General features: G+C 42.2%; 1 protein-coding gene across 1 annotated transcript in view; it reads right to left on the reverse strand.

Moving 5' to 3' along the window:
• Positions 1 to 1,143: 1,143 nt before the first annotated feature.
• The window catches only part of LOC124788215 (protein phosphatase 1 regulatory subunit 16A), an 80,720-nt gene continuing 58,681 nt past the window's right edge, over positions 1,144 to 23,182 (reverse strand). The window contains exons 7-10 of the mRNA XM_047255394.1: positions 13,536 to 13,611; positions 5,817 to 6,031; positions 5,484 to 5,679; positions 1,144 to 1,538 (exon numbers count right to left, since the gene is read on the reverse strand). Of these exons, the coding sequence (XP_047111350.1) occupies positions 1,237 to 1,538; positions 5,484 to 5,679; positions 5,817 to 6,031; positions 13,536 to 13,611 (789 nt within the window). The 3' untranslated portion in view covers positions 1,144 to 1,236. The remainder of the gene's footprint in view (positions 1,539 to 5,483; positions 5,680 to 5,816; positions 6,032 to 13,535; positions 13,612 to 23,182) is intronic.

The following is a 23,182-nucleotide window of genomic DNA, read 5'->3' on the forward strand; positions in this document are numbered from 1 at the left end:
AGCACATTGAGAATTTTAACATTCTCAACTCCTGGCACTTTGAATCAGACTAGACTATGCACAGACTGCCGTTATACTACCTACACACCATACATTTGCAGTGTGAGCAGTCTTCATACAGAAACAACAAGATATCTAAATCAGACTGAAAAGTGAATGCCTGGAATCTTACCACCAGCTATAGGAGTGAAATGATTACTGAAAACCTGGATGAGAAGGTAGGAAACAAACAGTGCACACCACTGATTGATTGATTGATTCATTCATTCATTCATTCATTCATTCATTCATTCATCAAGAAGGAAAACCTTCAGGAATGTAGAACAACTTGAGGTATACATTAAAAAAATATGTTAATGGACCATACAAGGTGTATTTGCAGACAACAAGAATTGTACAGATTATCAAACGCAGTACAAGGGAGGGGCTAACTACACTGTGAATATATGGGGCACTTTTTAGTAATCTCGGTACTACTTGATGATGGCAACAAACTAAATAACACAAATATTGCCAATAAGATATTTGCACATGGCCCTGAGTCCAAGGCCTGGTTCTGCAGGAAAACTTGAAAATTAATATTTCTATCTGCAGTTAATTACATCCATCATTTTCGGTACCTTAAACATACTGTTTAAAAGATCAAAAATAATTTTCTCCTACTGATGTATACAGTTATTTCTACTCTGAAGAGTATAGCTGAAAGTCACTTAAGATATTTTGCACTCTTGTATGTTCTAATTAATTAATGGTCATCATTTACTCGATCATGACTTTGTTACTGAGAAAGGGCAAACGGGTTTCAAGAGATGAGATGACATAAAGTGAATGAAAGATGTGAATTACTAAAGAACATACATCATGTGTTCTTGCATCCCTATTTCACACGTACAAAAATCAGTAACCTCTTATAACACATTCTTCTTCCATGTAAAAATTATTTCCTTAAACAGGTAAACATGAATATGTTCAAGAACAACAGTAAATACACACGGAACAGCTAGATTAACATCATACCATGACAAGTATTCAACTTTTGTGTATAATTTCTTGTAACAGTAATATAAATAACATTTAAAAAAATAGATGTTGGTTTTGAAATACATCAATACAGCTGCATATGAACACAACATTCAGATATTTCTGCATCACAATGCAATCACAATCTCTCTCTCTCTCTCTCTCTCTCTCTCTCTCTCTCTCTCTCTCTGCTGCTTAAACACACAAGGTCATTCCTTATGAGATTATGCAGCAACGGCGGGTACGTGGATCACCAACAATTTCACTAGTGTTACCAGTGAAACGCCTTACAGGTGGTGAGGCAGAGCTGTCAGTCAGTAGCATGTCAGATCCTGTCACTGATGCAGGAGATAGTAACAGTGGTGCAGAACCACCAGTCACTTCTGTTGGACTGCTGTTTCTAATCTGTGCTCGTTGTTTCTTTAAGTCAGCCAATGTTCCTGCATTGATTGTCACTGTGACGTTTATGTTTATTTTACCATTTCCTTCAGTCACGTAACTAGTTTCTGCAGGTATTTCTGAAAATAAATTGTAGCACACTTACATAATTTATCCTTTGTAATAATAGTTTTATTTCTGTTTTCTCAAAGATAATGCAACAAATACAATACATTGTGATTATGAAATATTTTGGCACTTGCAATTTATGCACTAGTAATAAAATGTATTCAAGTAATCCATACAAACAGAAGCAAACATAGAGGCGTGAACTATATATTTTGAACATTCAGAAGCTCTAAATACAGCATGACCTACAGGAAACAGTTGGTTTTCAAATGAAAAATTATTTATCCAAAATCATGGGTTAATATCTTCTATTTTGTTTACAGGGTCACTTACGAAAGTTCATATCAGCCAAGTGATGGCCATTCTCTTGAATGCAATTTAAGCTCTCTACTACAAGTTACTCACAATTCAGAGAAGCAGGCAATTGTCAATCAAACCTATCTATTCTGTGATGGCAGCTTTCAATTCTATTAAATTTTAGGTTTTGTCAACAAAGACAAACTCTTTCACCCCCACAACACAAATCTGATGACTTTGGTGACCAGGGCACATTACTGAAATGATGCAGCCAGATAAAATGTTCCACACAAGTGCCATGGATGTATTTTCAGTGTGTAATGTTGCATTATCCTGTTGAAAATAAACACTGCTCATGTTCATCCATAGCTTCCACAAATCTGGCACAGGCCATGTGTACTGCATGCAACACAGTCACAAATGGAGAGAGATGAGGCTATTAAGTAGCCTGAAAATAGTAGTTCTTTCGTTAATAGATCCTTTTAAGTGAAAATGTGCTCTTATAAGCAGTATTGCATTTGGACTGTCTTTAAAGATCAACTGCATATGCACAGAAAAGTCTTCTTATTGTTGGAAGTCTTACTTAGATCTGCTGGAACTCCAGTATTTTATATGCATAGAGTTTTAAAACCAAACTTAACTTTCTTATCACATACTCATGGCTCATCTGTAGACAGTGTGCATGATGATGGCAAATCATCTCTGGCCTCTTGACAGCTCTTTCACAGGGGCAATATTTTCATGTGTCCTCATTTTTTATCGGGTCCTGAGAACTGCTTCTTAAGAATGTTTCCTGTTGTTCCCAAAACTGTACTGATACGTGTAGTTGTGCAATTAAATTAGTGATGAAATGCCTGCCCTGTTGTATACCACATTCAGCAATTACAATAAAGATATTGAACGGGAAAACACAATGCTCTGTTGTTCCATTGCTGCTAAAATGGCGGACAATCCTGCAGTGAATCACATACGCGACAGCTACCTTCCACCACCGACAGTGGTGTAGTAGCCAAACAAAAATGTTGTTTCCCACAGGTCCCACATTATCATTTATTATGGAAAAATGATTCCAGAACACCATAAATTTTAATAGGTACAACAGCTGAACAGTGCACACACAATTTCAAAGAGACAGTATGGTTGGCTAGTGCAGGAAAAATGATTCCAGAACACCATAAATTTTTAATAGGTACAACAGCTGAACAGTGCACACACAATTTCAAAGAGACAGTATGGTTGGCTAGTGCACCTTTTGGAGTTGAAATCCCAATACTGCTGACAGACAAGTTTAAAGGTATAAAAAAATATCCTATTTTTGGAAATCAATTCCTTCTCGGGGAGGTTATAAAAGAGGGACAGATCACTCAGTCCCCATGATGAGAGGGGGCCACCTGTTGTGGGAACGATGGGAGGCAAAGTGTCTTGAGTGGCTAACTTCTCCTTTCTAGCCTTCCTCAATACACCTTTCTTCTCCTTCTAAGGAAGGAAATAATAGTTCGGAAAGCAAAGATAGTTTTTGTACTTTTATGTGTGTCTATTGGGATCACTGAAGGTAGGTTCTGGCCAGGTATTCTGTCTATTTGTAATTATGACAGTAAAGCACAATATCAGAGCACTACCTACGTTATTGGATTCCATATAAACTGTCTTAATTTTCACCCAGCAAAGAATACACATTAAATACCTTTAATCTACAAAGGGCATTCAATAAGTAATGCAACGCATTTTTTTCTGAAAGCAGGTTGATTTTATTCAGGATTCCAAAATATCATTCTCCACTCTTATGGCTACAAAACCCTATTTTTCAACAGAATATAGACAGTTGTTTTCCCTCATTCTATTTGTGAGTGGAATAGGAAAGCATATGACTAGTAGTGGTATGGGACATCCTCCATGACATGCCATAAGGTGGACTGTGGTGTATCAATGTAGATGTAGATATCTCTGTTCAATGTGATGCCTTGTATGCCCGCATGGTACCAGTCTACTGATTGACATCAGGTCCAACATCTTACTGCTTCAATAACTTCCCCATCATCCATGTACTTCTCCCCATTGAGTGCAGCCATCATTGGGCAAAACAGGTGGAAGTCAGATGGTGCAAGATCCGGGCCGTAAGGCGGATGAGGAAGAATAGCCCAATGAAGTTTTGTGAGCTCCTCTCGGATGTGCAGTCTTCTGTGAGGACTGATGTTGTCATGGAGAAGGAGCTCATTTACATTTTTGTGGTGACTAACATGCTGAAGTTGTTTCTTCAATTTCCCGAAGGTAGCACAATACACCTTAGAGTTTATTGTAGCACCATGGATGAGGACATCAAATAGAATAGTCCCTTCAGAGTCCCAGAAGACCGTGGGCAGGACTTCACCAGCTGAGAATATGGCTTTGACCTCTTTCTGCAGAGGAGAGATGGTGTGGCATCATACTATAGATTGTGATTTTGGTTCCAGTTTGAAACTATGAACCCATGTTTCACCACCTGCGATGAAGTTCAACAAAGAATTGTCCCGATCAGCCTTGTAACATGCAAGCAATTCTGCACAGATGGTCCTTCATTGCTCTTTATGATTTTCTGTTAGGTAGTGAGGAACCCAGTGCAACACACTTTTGAGGTCCACGACTGGTGGACAAGTTTGTCAGTATTACCAACAGGAACGTCCAGCAGTGCAGTGAGATGTTTGTGATCCACCAGTCACCTCAAATGAGAGTGTCTGTCTGCACATTCCAACATTGCAGGAGTTACAGCTGTTGTGACCAGCTGGCACACAGGAGACCGGACAGAGTTGCGCAACCTTATTGCGATGATGATAGATGGCTCACATAGCAACTCACCACGCTTTTGTTCACTGCCAGGTCTCCACAGACAAACTGCAAGTCCCTATGAATATCTGAGATGCTCTGGTTTTCTCCCAAAAGGAACTCAATGACGGCTCTCTGCTTGGAATACACCTCCATTACAGACACTATTTTGAAGGCTATGTGTAGTGCTGCCACCTATCAACACTTCCTGAAACTATTGGGATTGAAGTGGGAATATTCCACGATGTCCCACAAAAAATTCCACACTTTTTCGAAATTGGCTGGAAAAAAAAGTGTTGCATTACTTATTGAATGCCCCTCATAAATGACCCATGTTTATAGAATCTTGCTGTACACCTACAAAGGACCACAGAGGACAAGCAATTGGCTACACCGATGGAAAAAACAGAAACAACAAATACAAAAAATTATTATATGTAGTTTACTCTCCTGCTAAAATTAGATTTCGGCACACTGCACAGCTGCTTGTGAAGACTGAGCCCTATGTAATCCGAAAAAGCATCCATGTGCATGTTATCTGCATTTGGAGGTGAAAATTGTGGTCTGATGACTTATAATTGACACTGTGAATCAGTATTCATACCATTTTCCTCCCATTAAGCAATTTTAACATGAAGTAACTGACAAAATATTAATGTACTGATTTGCATTTAACTACTAAAACTGATTTAGCCCAACATAGTATTAAAAAAAGCCAATAAATGACATACAAGTCCACAGTAATTTAAAATTTTAATTGTTAATTCTTTAGTCCAAGGAATATGATGCACATGGAATTCTCTATTAATGGAAATTTTTTAAACATTTCAAAAGGCATAGGTAAACAGAGAAATTCAAACCTAGAGCTGATGGAGGACCTTTCACATCTTGGGCTTCTACAACAGCAGTCATTCCACTAGAATCATCCTTGCCATCAGGTGCATGTCGAGCAGCATTTGGCACAATTTCTTGTGCTACATTGCCATTGACAAAGTTTTCTGTTGATACATCAGAAGCTGCACGTGAGTCCCCATCATCCGGTTGAGGAGCAAACACCTATACAACCAGATCATTGCAGAAATAAGCTGAATTTTTTACCAAACAAAATCAACTGAAAAGTGAACTAGCAGCTACTTTTTCCTCTCTACTCAATTGGATTAATAAGCAACAGTAAATATGATCATTGTACTTACTTCCCGGGCTTGCAACCTCAACCTAGCTTCTTCAACAGCGTCTTTCTTTGTGGTGAGAACTTTATCACGGATGGATGTTCTTCTCACAGACTGTGTACGCGTATTTGACTGTGAACGTTTTACACGACCCTTCTTTGCTTCTTGCATTCGTTTTGTTTCTTGTTCAGTACGTAACTGAAGGATGCGTTCTCGGAGTTCTGGGTCTTCACAGATATCTAGAGAGACAATTAACTGTTTAGATTTGCAGTAATTCAGAATGATGTATGAGAGTAACTCAATTTTAAACTGAATTGTTTTTGAAATACTTATTGGCTATAGATAAAATTACAAATTTAATATGTTATTTCTGTATGTAGTTTCCTTTGAGAAATATACATTTTTCCCTTATTGCAATGAAAGAAATAACAGCTGAAAGTTCAATGCACATTCGATACATAACAGACTCCACAAGGGGTGTGGGTGGGGGTAGGGGTGGGGTGGGCGGGGGTGGGGGAGTGGAGGGGGGGGGGGAGGGGGAGAGAAATACATTTCTCCCATCAGACTGGTGATTTCCAGCTCTTTCTTTGGATGCAGAGGATTAAGAATATTTAAAATGGGTTCATATAATACATATTTATTCAGTGTTACACTATTGATAATATCTGCTGGAGAACTGATATTCCAATGAAAATCTTAAGTTTGCTATAGTATTCTTATGAACAACTAGACAGATTCATTGTTGCTGAAGTTAACTGAGTTAAAGATCAACAGTAATGGTAATTCTTGGGTGGAATCATGAAGTCAAACCTCAATACATCGAATCTCTAAGGAAGACAGAATTCATTCTATATATTGAGGGTTCAACATAATGAGGTTTCCAGGTGGAAGGAGAGGGGAGGAGCAGGGTGAGAGGGTGGTGTTGGTGGTGGTGGTGAATTTGTTTACAACCCATGATTTTCTTTTATTACTGTGCTGCTGTACTGTGATCTTTTTTTTTGCGTTTATGTGTGATATACGCCTAGATTTAGTTCTGATAACACAAAGAAGAAATTGAGATATATTGTTATGCATATTTTTTTTCTTTTGAAACAGAAAACAATTTGTAAGTTTTAAATAAAACATTCATCATAAATAAATTAAATTCAGTAGCAGAATACACTGTACATAAATAAAAATTTCCAGAAGTTAAAAGTAATCCATAATTTTGGCCTGCTTTAAACTTTTGGTCACCTGTGAATCAATTTCACTGTCTATGAATAAGACAGTTCAGAACACATTATCCTCTACCTCCTACTTCTCCACAAACACTTTGGTTGTGTTGAAGGCCAGTTTGATCTGCCTGGCCATCATTGCCAGTGCTTTCTTCGACATCCCCCTCACCCTCTTCCCCTTCCTCTTCATGATCATTGCCGCCTTATTTTGCGTTCACTGTCTTCACAGAATCAACAATCTCAGCTTCTGTTAGTGATCCTGCTACTGTGACATCACTGTCCACATCCAGGAAATCTTCAAAACGAACATGAATGGTGTTAAAGTGAGTCACCACTTTCGCCCATTTGGACTCTAGGATACTGACAGGGTGTCTCCTGTAAATACTGTATAAAATAAAAGCTTTAATCAAAATCCCCACAAACCAGTGGCAGAATCAAACTAAGATTTTACATGCTCAAGTATTAAACCCACCAGCTGCTAATTTTCATCTCTTGTCGAAAATCCACATGTTCAGAAATAACTGATGACTCTTTGCTCCTCCATCATGTTTCTCCACACTTTATATAGCTTTCTCACCGCATCTAAAATGTTTATACTTTTAGGGTTGTCATCGTCAATATTGTGGATTGTCATTTGAACCACTTCATACCTGCAGTTTTCTCTGACGTTTTTGATTATTCCTTGATCTAAGGCTACAATTTCTACACAGGTGGCAAAAATTGTACTGCCAGAGATTTTAATGGAGAGATAGCATTGTGCACACTGCAATTGTCCACAAACAAGACAACTTTTTGATTTTCTTAAGTGATTTTCCTATTAAAAATATTTAACTAGTTGGAAAACACTTTTGAAGTCATCTACGCTTTCTTGTTCACAGCGTACAGTACTCCACACAGAGAACAACTTACACCTGGAAAAACATTGCGGTTTCTTAGGTGGCTTGAGTTTTTATGTGCTGGTCACATTTTCTGTTAAAAGAATGGTGACATGGTCTTTATTCGGCTTCTCCCATGACATTTTTCTCCTCGAAAGTCAAAGTTTTGTCCGGAAGACATTTGTAAAAAAGTCCAAGTTTGTCTGCATTAAAAACATCATCCAGTTTGTAATCCTGAAGGATCCTCTGCAATTATAATTTTCACTCATCACGAATTTTGCTATATACACTGGCACTTTGTGGAAGACAATACCATGTCTTTTCCTAAAATTATCTAACCATGTGTTACTCTCACAAAATGTATTGTACCCAACACTGCTGCAAAATAATCTGACTTTTCTTTCAAAATAACTCCACCAATGTTCACATCATTGTTCCTCTGTTGTCGGGACCACTGTATTAAATACTCTTCTAAATCTGGAAGTCACCCTTCTTTCATTGTTTCTGATCTGTCCCTTCATCTGTGGTAACCATGCAGTCTCCATTCTTGATTACTGTCGACAGTGTGCTTGTCGGAATCCCAAACTGTGCAGCTGTGTCTTTTAATTGATTGCTTGACTGGGAGATTATGGGACCAAATGGCGAGGTCATCAGTCTTGCGATTCCAAAGGGGGTTACATAATAAAGAGTCTGCTAAAAGTGTACGGATTCAGTCAGAGGAGTCACATTATAAAAGAATGAACATGAAACACACAAAGTGTAAGCATAAAAGGTGAGACCAAATACAAAAACTGGAAATAGGGGATCTGGTCATGGGGTCACAGACTGTGATGACTGCAAAAGGAGTCCTAATCACAACCAACCTGCCCCTGCTTCAAGACGAAAGGAGAACCTTATATCTGGAAATAAAAACCACTTTCACGGAGGAAACCAAGGACCAGGACCACCATCGGTGGATTGTCCGCTACTATTAAATTTAAGGAAACAGGAAGACTACACTTTGCTTGAAGGGTCGAAAGAAGGGGACATGCCACCAATATGTAAGATATCGTCAGTCTGGCGCCACAACCACATTGTGGGGATGGGTCGTTACGTAGGAGGAAACAATGGGTGAGCCGGGTATAGCCACTACGTAAATGACATAAAACAGTGGACTCCTTCCGAGAGGGGCGGAAAGAAGTGCCCCAAAGCCCAGTAGACTCCTCGACTGTGCGGAGTTTATTACTATGAGCAGTAGTGCTCCAGATGGCATTCGACTGCTGGGCAAAGAGAGATTTGACATAGATCCGCATATCTGCAGCTGGAATCGTTAAAGGAAAATGGGGTAAGTATCTGCTTCTCTAACCAAACGGTCAGCCAATTCATTCCCTGGTATTCCCACATGACTCGGGATCCAGAGAAAGATGACTGAACAGGCAGCACACTTGAGAGCAGAGAAAAGGTCATGGATGGCAGAGACCAGGGGATGACAAGAGTAGCATCAATCGATAGCCTGAAGGATGTTCTTGGAGTCGGAACAAATTAAAACACTATGGAGAGAGGCCTCTGAGAAACAAAAAGGAGGGCCCTGTAAATGGCTAGAAGCTCTGCTGTACATACACTACGTGATCCAGGCAACAAATGGTACTCGAAGCTGGAAGGAGATGTTAAAGCATATCCCACCTTATCAGTAGTCTTAGAACAATCAGTGTAAAGGATAGTGGTACACCATCCAAAGGGGGGGGGGTATGGGATGAAAGACACAGGGCACAGTCCAGTGAGTGCAGATGGAGATTCCGGCAGAGGGTAGTGAGACACATGCCAAACGGCAATCCCACCCATGGGTAGGTGTTAGGAGGGTGACATCCCTAATTGGCAAAAAGCACAGGGTATACAGGATGGTCAGGGAATTGGCAAATGGCTACTGCGTAAGAAACAAGGAGTTGGCTCCATCGGATGTGTAGAGGGGGAACCCTGCTTCTGTGAGGAGACTATCAACAGGACTAGTGCGAAAGGCACCAATAGCCAGATGCACCCCACAATGATGGACAGGGTCAAGGAGTTTGAAAGTGGTAGGAGCTGTTGAGCCATAAACGTGACTACCATAATCGAGTCTGGACAAAACCAGAGCATGGTAAAGATGGAGAAGAGTGGAACAATGTGCACCCAAAGACGTGTGGGCTAGGAGGCGGACAGCATTAAGCTTCCGCATGCATGTAGTCTTTAAGTGATGAATGTGGGGCTGCCATGTCAGCTTGTTATCAAAAATAAGGCCCAAGAAACAGAACTCTGTTACAACATCAAGGAGCTGGTTGCCTAAATAAAGTTCTGGATCAGGGTGTACTGTGGGTTGACAACAAAAACGCAGAACCTGCATTTTGGAGAAGGAAAACTGGAAGCCATGGGTGGTGGCCCACGTAGAGGCCCATCGGGTGGCGCCTTGGAGCTGGCACTCAGCAGACGCCACCGAGTGGGAGCTGCACCAGATGCAAAAACTGTCAACGTACAACGCTAGGGTAACCAGAGGTCACAAGCCCATTTACGGCAATGAGGAAGAGCGTGACACATAGCACTGAACCCTGGGGGATTTCGTTCTCCTGAATCTGAGGGGTGCTGAGTGAAGTGCCAACTCGAACATGGAAAAGCCGGTATGATAAAAACTCGCAGATAAAAATCGGAGGCGGACCACGTAAGCCCCAGTCATGGAGGGCAACTAAAATGTGATGGTGCCAAGCCAGGTCATACGTCTTATGTAGGTCAAAGAACACTGTGACAAGGTGCCGGCAGTGAGTGAAAGCCTGTCGGATGGCTGATTCCAATCAGAGTAAATGGTCAGTTGGAGATTGCCCTGCCCGGAAACCACACTGGCATGGTGATAAAAGGCCCTGAGATTCGAGTACCCAACAAAATCTCGAGTTGACCATCCTTTCAAGCAGTTTACAAAGCACATTTGTAAAGCTAACAGGGCGTTAGCTGTCAAGAGACGTTGGCATTTTCCCGGGTCTAAGGTCGGGGATAACTATACTGTCTCGCCATTGTGACAAAAAACACCTGTGAGTCAGATGTGATTGAAGACCCAGAGGGGCTGTTGCCTCTGGGGAACGTTAAAGTGTTGAATCATCTGATTGTGAATGGAGTCTGCCCTGTGGCTGCGTCTCGTGAAGAGCTAAGAGCCTGCACCAATTCCCATTCAGTGAAAGGAGCATTGTAGGGTTCAACATGGTGCAGGATGAAATGGAGGGTGACCTGTTCAACTCTGTGTTTCTGCTGGCAAAAAGTAGGATGATAGTAAGCAGACAATGATGCCATCACAAAGTGTGTCGCAAGGTGTTCTGCGAGGACCAATGGATCAGTGCACAGAGCTCCTTGGATGTTCAGAACCTGGACAGTGGACTGTTGCTGGCGGCCCAGAACGCTACAGACCTTTGACCAAACCTGAGATAAAGAGGCACATGTCCCCAAAAGTTCTCCCAACATTCCTTTTTATTCTGCTTAATAATGTAATGAGCCTTAGCACAAGATGCTTAAAAATGAGGAGGTTGGTCTGGGAGGGGTGTGGCTTAAATCGTTGCAGCGCCCGTCGGTGGTCCTGGGCAGCTACTGCAACGTCCTTGGTCCACCACGGTACCGGACGATGACGAGGGGTATCTGTGGATAGGGGGACAGCGGTGCCAGCAGCATGAAGAAGAACAGCAGAGATGCCTTGCACGGCTACATCAATGGAATTCAAGAGGGAGGTGTCAAAGCGGACAGCAGACATGTATAGAGGCCAGCTGCCCCTGCAGAATGCCCAACATGGGGAGCTGTCTGCTTGGCGGCAGCAGGGGAACAATGGTGTCACTGGGAAGTGGTCACTGTTACGAAGGTCATCATGGGATGACCAATGTACGGAAGCCACGAGGGCAGGGGAGGGGATTGCGAGATCGATAGCAGAGAAGTTGCCATGAGCAGCACTGAAGTGGGTAGGGGAACCATCGTTGAGGAGAGACAAATCAAAGTCCGTGATAAGTTGGTCGATTAGGATACCCCGAGCCGTTGATGTAACACTCCCCCACAGTGGATGGTGGGCATTGAAATCTGCAAGGAGAGAAACGGGGGTCGGGAGTTGCTGAAGTAAGGTAGATAGTGCAACATAAGCAAGTAGCCCATCTGGAGGGAGGTAGACATTGCAAATGGTGATTGCCGGAGTCGTTTGCATTCTAAAAGCTATCACTTCCAAGGTGGTACATAGGAGGTCCAGTCACTAAGGACATTGGAGCGAACCAAAGAGCAGACCCCACCTGATGCTATCCCAGGGTCAGCATGGTTCCGACAGAATGCTCGATAACCACGTAAAGTGGGAGAGTGGTCATCACGGAAATGCATTTTTTGGAGAAGACAGAATGCAGAATAAGAGAGAGACAAGACGTTGCATTTCTGTTAGGTGACAATAGCAGCCGTTGTAGTTGCACTGGATGATCGTGTGGCGTGAGTCCAAGGTACCAGCTGTGTCTATCTTTTTCTTCATTCCTCCTTTCACTTTGTCACTTAAGTTTTGCTTTTCGGCGATTGTCAGACATTTCCACTTAGAGCCCATGGCTGATACTCACAGCTCACTCTCAGTCAAAATAAACACTACCTAAAATCGTACCTGCTTGAAGGGCATTGGAACTGCAATGCGACACAGATTTCACTGACGTATCGATGCAGCGAAAGGAGGGACTGGGATTCCCCTACTTGTGCGCATTTCGGTATACAGAGGTACCATACGAAAGACTTCAACAAATATGGTGACTTCTGTATAAAGAGTTTCTGTCCATTGAACTTCGAGGTACAGAGGTAAACTCAGTCCTTCTCAGGCCTTCCAGAAACTTTGACATAATGACAGGTTTTCTTTGAAAAATCATGGTTTTGAGCTTCCAAGGGGAATGAAGAAAAAATTCAATACAGACAGGTCTTCGATATATTTAGGGTCGCTATATCAAAGTTTGACTGTACATAAAATAAAGGAAAGGCAACCACTCCCCTCTAGCAGATCGATGCGTGGAGCACAGAGACAAGTAATACAAAACAGCATTCACACTAGCTTTTGAGCTCTTGCTCTTTTTCTGTATGAAGTACAGACATTCACACACGTAACCACATAGACACCCAAATGCTATGATCATGGCAAATAACTCCATTGTGTTCTTTTTGACGTGACAATTGCGTGCTGCTCTCACTATCTGCCTCCAGTAGTTTCTGTCTTGCAGCACTTCCTTTATCACTTACAGCTTTTGTAAATTTCTGCTGATTATAACTGTCTGTTACAAAGCATTGTTTCATGAGCAACTAATGCTCCTGTAGTCTTAAGATTAATTAGCCTCTAAACTTCAATTGTACCAAAGCACAGTGTTTTACTGGTCAATGGCCCTGGCTGTAAAATGGACAACTCCATATTTTAAAATAATCTTACTTCTACTTTATCCATTTGAGAAGGATATATCCCATGTCAGGAGCCTTGATTTCTAGGGCTCATTTGATTAAGAGATAGAAGATATTACGAAACTACTATATTGTTTTAGTGCTTTCAGTTAGTTTCAGACCTATTGCATATTGTTTACAACACAAGCCAATTTATCTACTACAGAAAGTATTCTCTTCCCCATGCACAAATATGAGAACATGAAGAGTATGCATAAGTAATCTTTTCATACCTGCAGGAGTTTCATCATGGTGTGTTTTCGCATTCAGATCAGCGCCATTCTGTACCAGCATTTCCAGAACCTCCAGCTGAAATTAAAAGCACATTCTAGCCATTTTCCTTTATTCATCATAACTTCTACACTTAACATATAACATGGCAGCTAAGGGACAGAGTTAAATACACCATTAACACTGAGATCATCTGAGGTAGAGAAGTAATTCATTGAGATAAGGTGGGAGAGTCATTTGACCATCATTTTATTGAAGGAGTTACAATGGTATTCACTTGATGTCATTTCGGGGTGCCTGATGGTTTGAATTTCATTTGTTCCAAATATGGTTCTGTGTTGTAACCACTGTGCTATTTCATATGATAGTACATATGGTGAACTGAGGACATCTAAGACAGAGGGCTAGCAAATATCGTCCATTGCAGATGCACTGTAAGAATTGACAAACTGCCTATTGGCTTCTGTCTCGGGTTCTTCGGCCAACATTCATCTGATGATTTTACTGACATTTCGCCAGCACGAGAGGCTGGCATTGTCGAAGGTTCACCCTCCATTGCCGGTGGTGAACTGGAGCCGAGCTCGCGGCCACAGACTATATGTACCTGGCACGCAAATGTCTGAGGGCTCCTCCGCGGTCATTTCCGGCGCAGTTCTCCTCTTGCTACCTGCAACGGTCGTTCACTGCAGTACAGGAAGCCAGGATCCGTTTACCTTAAGGCTTTACTCGTTCTTGTTGAAGCCGTTCGCATGTTTTTGTATTTCTACAGCTTCTCTGAACAAGCAGGTGTGATACTGCTTCTCTACAGCCATAACTTCTGTGTCGGTGAATTTTATTATGTGGCCAGTCTCACTCAGTGCATTCTCTGCCACGGCTGATTTCTCCACCTGCCCCAGCCTGCAATGTTGCTTACGTTCTTTGATTCTGGTGTTGATTGATTGTCCAGTCATTCTGACATAAACTTTTCCGCATGTGCTTGGTATATGGTATATTCCTAACATTGCAAGGAGTATACCATATACCATGCACATTCAGAAAAGTTTACGTTGGAATGACTGGATGATCGATCACTAGGATCAAAGAACATAAGCGACATTGCAGATTGGGGAGGTGGAGAAATTGGCCATGGCAGAGCAAGCACTGAGTGAGACTGAACACGTAATAAAATTCGCCGACACGGAAGTTCTGGCTGTAGAGAAGCACTATCACACCCGCTTGTTCAGAGAAGCTGTAGAAAAACAAAAACACATGAACAGCTTCAACAAAAAAGAGGAAAGCATTAAGGTAAACGGATCCTGGCTTCCCGCACTGCAGCGAATGACCGTCGCAGGTAGCAAGAGGAGAACCACACCCGAAATTACCGCGGAGAAGCCCTCGGACGTTGGCGCGCCAGGTACATATAGTCTGCAGCTGCGAGCTCGGCTCCAGTTCACCACCAGCAATGGAGGGTGAAGCTTTGACAATGCCAGCCATTCATGCTAGCGGAACGTCAGTAAAATCATCAGATGAACGTCGGCCGAAGAACCCGAGACAGAAGCCAATAGGCAGTTTGTCAACAAGTGGCCATGAAAGCCTTAACAATACTGTAATAATTGCTGAAAAACACTGAAATGTGTAATTATAAGTCACAGAAATTCTACTGTGCCACAATACCAGGTCAAATTTTTGGAATTGAAACCAGCAACAATAAAAAATCGAAATAAGCATACATATATATATATATATATTTTACATCTAGATGTGCATCTACAGCTGTGTTCTGTAACATATTTATTGCATGGTGTGTGGTGGAGGATAAATAGTAATTCAGTATCGTTAGTTCCCTTCATATTCAGCTCACAAATGATTTGTGGGCTTTACCTAGAACAGTCAGAATGGTTAAAGCAACATAGTTAAGCAGTGCTTTATATGACATACAGGGTGAAGTGAAATTCGTGCACTCAGGCTTTGCAGCGCAACTCCTCACATGCCAGCGATTTAAATAAAAAAAAAAAAAAAAAAAATTGTCTGTCACAAAATGTCGGCTGGCAAGTACATCTGGGAGAAAAAGGACGTTAAAGGGTGGCAATCTGGCAACACTATAACCACATGTATGGTAACTATCTCCGTCAGCACACAGTGTTTTTGCTGTACAGTTGGTGCAGTGGATAGAGTTTTGGGTTAGCATGCAGCAGGTTGATGGTTCGATCCTGGGTTGAGGCATATGTATTTTATTTGGTAAATGTAGTGCATGTGGTACGGTATCTGGCATCTTAATCATCAACAGTGATTGCAGCGTGTCCTTTAGAAAACACTTGCGCATACTACAATCGTAGAAATGGAAGGTTGGTCAGATTTGAAAGAAGCCCTTTTCATGTCATGGAATTTCACAATTACCTCATCCACTAGATGCGAAACCTCTTTTCTTTGTATCCTCCTCCAGTGGTCCCAGAGTTTAGTAGCAACTATTATTCTTGTCTCATTCAGGTTCATATATTTCGTTAGGGCATTATGTTGCCAATAGAACTACCAATGTGCTTTGCGAATAATGTCCAAACTCGGTTACTACTTGTATGTGTTATCACCATGGTCCTATGCCTTTCAACACTGAGTCTGGTAACCACATGCTGTTTAGTACATATTTCAATGCATTATTATTATTATTATTATTACTACTACTACTACTATTCTATCGATGGGACTGTGGAAACATCACATCTATTACCATTAGGGACACAGTGTAATTCCAAACAGAACATTTCACAGAATTAGAAATGTCAGTATGAATGATGCAGAACAATTTCTGTCAGAGGGTAATGCGCATTACGTGTAACAGGCGCAGCTTTAGCATCTCGAAATTGATATTGTTTTTGTAGTTATTCTGTCCTATGACATGTCATTTGCTCGAACTGCCTATTTCTTATTTGTCTAACCAAGTATTTGTTACGTTCAGAGTACAAAATGTTGTAAATTAAGGATACATATGACCTAAGAAACGGCATATATTACAGTATGAAATGTCAGAATTAAATTAGCGAATAAAAAAAATGCATCCCAACCCAGGATCGAACCCATGACCTCCTGCATGCTAAGCCAACAATCTATCCTCTGCAACAACTATGCAAGACAGCTAACATGTGCAAGTGATGAAAGGAACAAAATATCAGTTTAAACCCTAGATTAGAACAGAATCAAAGTGCAAGAAATAAGCTGGAATGAGAATGAATTAAAACCCTTGTGGAACATTATAAAATAAGTTTTCAGCACGATTACAACTGAACTACAAAATTGTTAAGGCTTTCGTGGCCACTTGTTGACAAACTGTCTATTGGCTTCTGTCTCGGGTTCTTCGGCCGACGTTCATCTAATGGTTTTTCTGACGTTTCGCCAGCACGAGTGGCTGGATTGTCAAAGCTTCACCCTCCATTGCCGATGAAGCTTTGACAATGCCAGCCACTCATGCTGGCAAAACGTCAGAAAAATCATTAGATGAACGTCGGCCGAAGAACCCGAGACAGAAGCCAATAGGCAGTTTTACAACTGAATTCACTGGAAAAAAGATGGAAGAAAAACTGGCTGCTGTGAATGGTCCCTTACGTAACATAACTGCATATTGAACAATCTTGGCAGTAGGAAAAGTCTATAGGGAACTGGGGAAGAAAAGTGAGAAGAAAGAATGCTACAACGCAACCATGATTTTAACACCTGATAAATTTTATCAGTTTCCACCACAGTACACACAGATGAAAGAAAACTGTACATAGCAGTGAGCATCAGTAACAAATGATGTTCTGGCAAGAAAACTCATTTTTTATACAGCTTGGTCTGAAACTGACTGAAAAACACATAAGGGTGTTGACAGACAGGCTTTGCTGAGAAATAATTGTTAAGTAAAAAATTTGATACAGCGTGCCATTTCCAAGTTAATTTGCACTGAAGTTAGCTTGTCACGCCACTGTGCGCGCAAACTCAAGCTGCCCGCCAGAGAAGGTGCCGTTAAATGTGTTCGTCATTTAGTTTCCTAAAACCCAACAAGAGCGTGATACAAAAATTGGACATGGGTTGATAGTAAGTACTGAACCCAAGCCAAAAGCTGTGTAGCCTCATGCACCATCACCCACGCTGTGAGAACAACTGATACTTATTGCATCTGGTGGGCCGCTTCAATTTGCATACGCACTGTCCTGATTGGCTAACTTCAATGGTAATTAACTGGAAAATGGTGAGGCGTACTGAATTTTTCCTTAACAATTATTTCCCAGCACAATCTACACTGCAATGACCTTACATACTTTTCAAACTGTTTCTGACCACCCTTCCACTCAGAAGAAGAAAATGACAATATTATGAAAAGGATTGACTGCTAATCACTACATAGCGGAGATGCTGGGTCGCAGATAGGCACAACAAAAAGATTGTCACACAAGTAAACTTTCAGCAAAAAACGCCTTCATCGGAAGCAGACACACACACACACACACACACACACACACACACACACACACAAAAAAAAAGCACAGTCTCTGGCTGCTGAAGCCAGACTGCAAGCAGCAGCATATGATTGGAGAAGCAATCTGGGTGGTGGTGGTGGTGGTGGTGGTGGTGGTGGTGGTAAGAAAGAGACTGCAGCGGGGAGGGAGAGGAATAACAGGATAGGGGTGGGGGACAGCAAAGTGCTGCTTGTGGGAGCATACAGGGATGAGGTGGAGAAATGACAGAGTAGCTAAGTTCAATCAGGAGGTTAGACACAGGGCAGAAGGATGGAAAGCTGACAAAGTTCAGTACAAAAACTGTGGGTGCATTGGTGGAACAGAGAGCTGCATAGAACTGGAATGGGAACAAGGAAGAAGGTAGGTGGTAATGGACAGTGACTAACAAAGGTTGAGGCAAGGAGGGTTACGGGAATGTAGGATATACTGCAGGGAGAGTTCCCACCCACACAATTCACTAAAGCTGGTGTTGGTAGGAAGGATTTAGATGGCACAGGCTGTGAAGCAGTAATAAAAATGAAGAATGTGTTGGGGAGCATGCTCAGCAACTGAGTGGTCCAGCTGTTTCTTGACCACAACTTGTCTGTGGTCATTCATGCAGACAGCTTGTTGTTTATCATACGCTCATAGAACACCGCACAGTGGTTGCAGGTAAGTTTGTAGATCACATAACTGGTTTCATAGGTAGACCTGCCTCCAATGGGATAAGTGAAGCTTGTGACTGGACTGGAGTAGGTGGTGGTGGGAGGATGTACGCGACAGGTCTCGCATATAGTCTATTACACGGATATGAGCTGTGAAGCAAGGGGTTTGGAGAAGGAGTTGCGTAGAGATGAACAAGGATAATGTGTTGTGTAGGTTTGATAGGCAGCGGAATGCCACTGTGGGAGGGGTGGGAAGGATAGTGGTAGGACATTCCTCATTTCAGGGCACAATGAGAGATAGTCAAAAGCCTGGCAGAGAATGTGATACATTTGCTACAAGTCCTGGTGGCACTAAGTCACAAGGGGAATGCTCCTCTGTGGCCGGACAGTGGGACTTTGGGAAGTGGCAAGTGACTGGAGAGATAAGCCAAGAGGGATCTGTTTCTGTTCAAGGTTGAGAGAGTAATTACAGTCTATGAAGACCTCAGTGAGACTCTTGGTATATTTCAAGAGGGACTGCTCATCACTACAGATGCACCAGCCATACATGGCTAGGTTGTATAGAATGGGTGACAGCTGTCAAAGAGGAGATATTATATGTTTTATATGGACAGAGGTACTGATGTAGTAACCATCTCTGAGCTGAAGGTCAACACGGAGGAAGGTCGCTAGTTGGGGTGAGGAGCACCAGGTCAAGCAAATGGGGAAGAAGGTGTTGAAGTTCTGGAGGAATGTGGATAGGTTGTCCTCACCCTTGATCTAGATCACGAAGATGTCATCAGTGAATCTGAAACAGGTGAGGGGTTTGGGATTCTGGGTGCTGCCCACTGCTACACCCCGGATTTGTTTGTAGGTGATGCCTTCAAAAGAGAAGTAATTGTGACTGAGGATATAGTTGGACTAGGAGGGAATCTGTGGTGTGCGTACTGTAAGACCTTCGGTACACACACCATCAGATTATTTGACTTGTCGCTCTAACAAAGTAGGCGAGTGTCAGCAATATCTCGTGGTCTTATCGTGGCGTGTTTATCTTCTGCCGTTAGGTCAGACGATAGAAATGCCACTTGCACGCTTAGAGTAGCAGATTGACGGTGACCAACTTTAAACAGAACTTGATTAATTTTCACACACATTTATTAAAATAATAAAAAGCATAGAAATTACTTAACTTGATTCTGGATGCTGTTTACAATTGACAATCTGAAGTTCCTTTGGTCTTGGTACGTTAATCTTATTCTCACTTATCTCAGATACTTGACAAAGTGTCTATACATTTATCTTCATGGCCATGTACAGGAATATGATAATCTTATTAGGCGCAGACTGCAACTTAACTATAGACTAATGCAGACTGACTAATCGGAGGTCTGTACACTTGTTATAATACCTTGTGCATTCAGGTATCACTGCGCGAGTGTGATCTGCGAGAAGAAAAGGTTCTACGTTAGCAGCAATCTCATTGGCTGCCTTACATATTAATACGCGGATCAGTGGAAGCAGAATCTGGTCCGTCTCTAAGACAGCGCCATCTCGTAGTGCGGAGATGGACGAGCGCTGCGCCTGTGCTGTTGTACTTAGCAGGGCGCGCTCTAGTGGGAAAGTTGTGTACGCGCTGACTACGCGGAACTATGTACACAACAGAATTGGTCAGGCATTGGCAAAGGTAGTATTCAGAAGGAGCAAGGCCGTGGGCATTAGGTAGGTTAGAGTAAACGGAGGTGCATCAGTTGTGACGAGCAGGGTACCACGTGGTAAAGAAACAGGAACAGTGGAGAGTCAGTGGAGAAAATGGTTGATATCTTTTATACAGGAGTGTAGGTTGCGGGTAACAAGCTGAAGGTGTTGGTCTAAGAGAGCAGAGATTCTCTCATGGGGGGCACAGTATGGGGCATCCTGGGTAGTTAGGTTTATGCACTTTAGGAAGCATGTAGAAGGTAGGAGTGTGGGGAGCAGTAGGGTTGAGGAGAGAAATGGACACTGGGGAGAGGTTCTGGGATGGGCCTAACTGGTAGAGTCATTCTGCCAGGTAATACTTATGGTTCAAAACAACAGTGGCAGAGTGTTTGTCAGCAAGTAGGATTATAAGGTCGAGATCAGTTTTTAGGTAGTGGATTGTGGTTCTTTCTGCGAATGTAAGGTCAGCTTCCATGTTCAGGGATTTGGAGGGTGTTGGTGAGGCAAGGTTCAACATCAAGAAATTCTGGAAAGTTAACAGGGGGTATTTTGGGGGCAGTGTTGATGGATATGGTTGGAGGGAGGAGTGAAGTGTGTCAGGCAGGATTCAACAATGGTCTTTAGTTGAGTCTGACTGGTAGGGTTGATGGTGAAAAAGTGTTTCCACTGTAGGGACCGGGAGAAGGAGAGGTAGTCTTGAATGAGTCCTGCATGACTGAATTTGGGAATGGAAAAGGACTGATACTTCTGTGGGGCTAAGGCATTTGGAGGAAAAGTTCATAACTGTGTTGCGTGTCTGTTTAGGTTCTGGATTCTGTATGGTAATGGGTGGGAGTGTATGAGAGTGGGGTAAATGTAGTAGGACTGCAAGGCAAGGTTTGTCAGCTATATTGGGAGAGGTTTGCAGATTGTTGTAGAGGTGGTTGATAGTGGTAGTTCAAGGCGGGAGTAGGAAGTGAACAGGTTGGAGAGTTTTTTTGAGGTGGCATTGTGTATGCTGCTCTAGTTCCTGTAGAACAAGAGTTTCAATGTGTGATATGGTATCCAGGACTGCATAGCAGGAGAATTTTACAGACTGAGAGGACATATTTCAAGGAGGTTTAGGCCTCGCTGACATGGTTTTGCAGGACTATGTTGGTGAGGGTTAATGACTGGTGGAATCTGAACAGATGGAGGTCATTGTGAAAGGAGGAATTGCAGGCTGTGATGGGTAATTTGATGGTAAGGCCATTGGGGAGGGGAGGGGGGGCACATGAGCCAAGCATCACTGCAGGAACAGTATGTGGGACTGGGTTCTAGCTAGCAACAAGGAAACTTTTACTGTATTGACGCAGATGGAAGGAGCAAAGATTCATGGTGGAAGGCACAAATGCGACTGCACCTAGCTGCCCTACCCTCTCTCCAACTTGAACCTGTATGCTCCCACAAGCAGTTACCATGCCCCACCCCTACCCTGCTACCCCTCCCCTCCTTGCCGAAGCCTCTTCCTTAAGCCCACCACGCAGACTGCTTTTCCCATCACGTGCTGCAGCTCGTAGTCTGGCCTCTGCAGCCAGAGACTGTGGTCATGTATACGTGAGTTGCGTGTGTGTGTGTGTGTGTGTGTGTGTGTGTGTGTGTGTGTGTGTGTGTGTGTGTGTGTGTGTGTGGAGGAAGGGGGGGGGGTCTAATTCCGATGAAGGCCTTTTTGTCCGAAAGCTTACTTGTTTGACAATCTTTTTGGTTGTGCCTATCTGCAACTAAGCAACTCTGCTATATAGTGAGTAGTAATCTGTGCTTTTCATAATACTGTCATTATTCCATCCTGGATTTTCCACTGGGAGAGGAAAATAGCAAATATGAATATGACAAGTCTGATTATTTTGTGTGAACAGTGCTTTCCTAAGAAGTTCAGCAATATTGGATTATGGTATGTAACTCTGCGACGGAGAAGCAGGAGCTGTCTAGCTTTGTATTATAATAGAAAGCAGCAACAGTGGACATCAACACCTGAAGAGAAGAGGATCTAGTGCACTTATATTCTTTTTGTAACACATACTTCTTTCCCAGAGGCAGGCTATGACAATGAGGGCCGCTCTAGCATGGTAAGAGGTTCTCGTGTATGCACTTTCACATCTAGGCACTTCTTAGACTGGCTTGTCCAGGTTCAGCTATAAAATCATCATGGCTCGTGGCCTACTGTCACATTGTGTAGGCTTTCAGCCTATACCTTCAGATGTGTACCAAGTCTCTGGAGCTATGGCCTCTGCTGAGTGCAACACTGAGCCACCAAAAGCAGCCAACTGCAGCTCTCTAGTGTGGGAGGAGTTGGAATCTACATCACCTTACTTGTGGCTGTTGTTGTTGTCTGCTAATTTTGTTTGATTTACAGAGTCTTATTTTGGTCAGATTTTTTATTTATTATTTTTCTGTAGGGTCTACCAAGCAAATATGAAAGTCTATTTAAACTACTTGTTACATTCTCAGTGAATTGTTAAAGTCTTGTGACATTAGGGAAGAGCTTTCCATTCCTATTGGGTAGATTTTGAAATGAGATTAATATTGTATTCTAACAAGTTTACAGACCTTAGGATACAGACAGCCATAAAAGTAGTTATGGCTAGTCACTTTGGCGTTTATTATGCGACAATGGAACTATGTTATGATTAGATCCAAAATATGAACTGAATGAAGACAAAAAATTTCAAATGAATGGTATGAGAGAAAACATCTATTTGCTAATAGACCACCTGAGCTAGTAGTCAGCTCATTGAAGATCTCTGAGTGGCCTTGTGTCTGTGGCCATCTCAATAAATTACTGAGCATGTACTATTAACCGCCAAAATAGCAAAAGAGACTCTTCACATCAAAATCAGTAACACT

Source organism: Schistocerca piceifrons, chromosome 3 (assembly GCF_021461385.2).
Source record: "Schistocerca piceifrons isolate TAMUIC-IGC-003096 chromosome 3, iqSchPice1.1, whole genome shotgun sequence".
In the NCBI taxonomy this organism is placed as follows: domain Eukaryota; kingdom Metazoa; phylum Arthropoda; class Insecta; order Orthoptera; family Acrididae; genus Schistocerca; species Schistocerca piceifrons.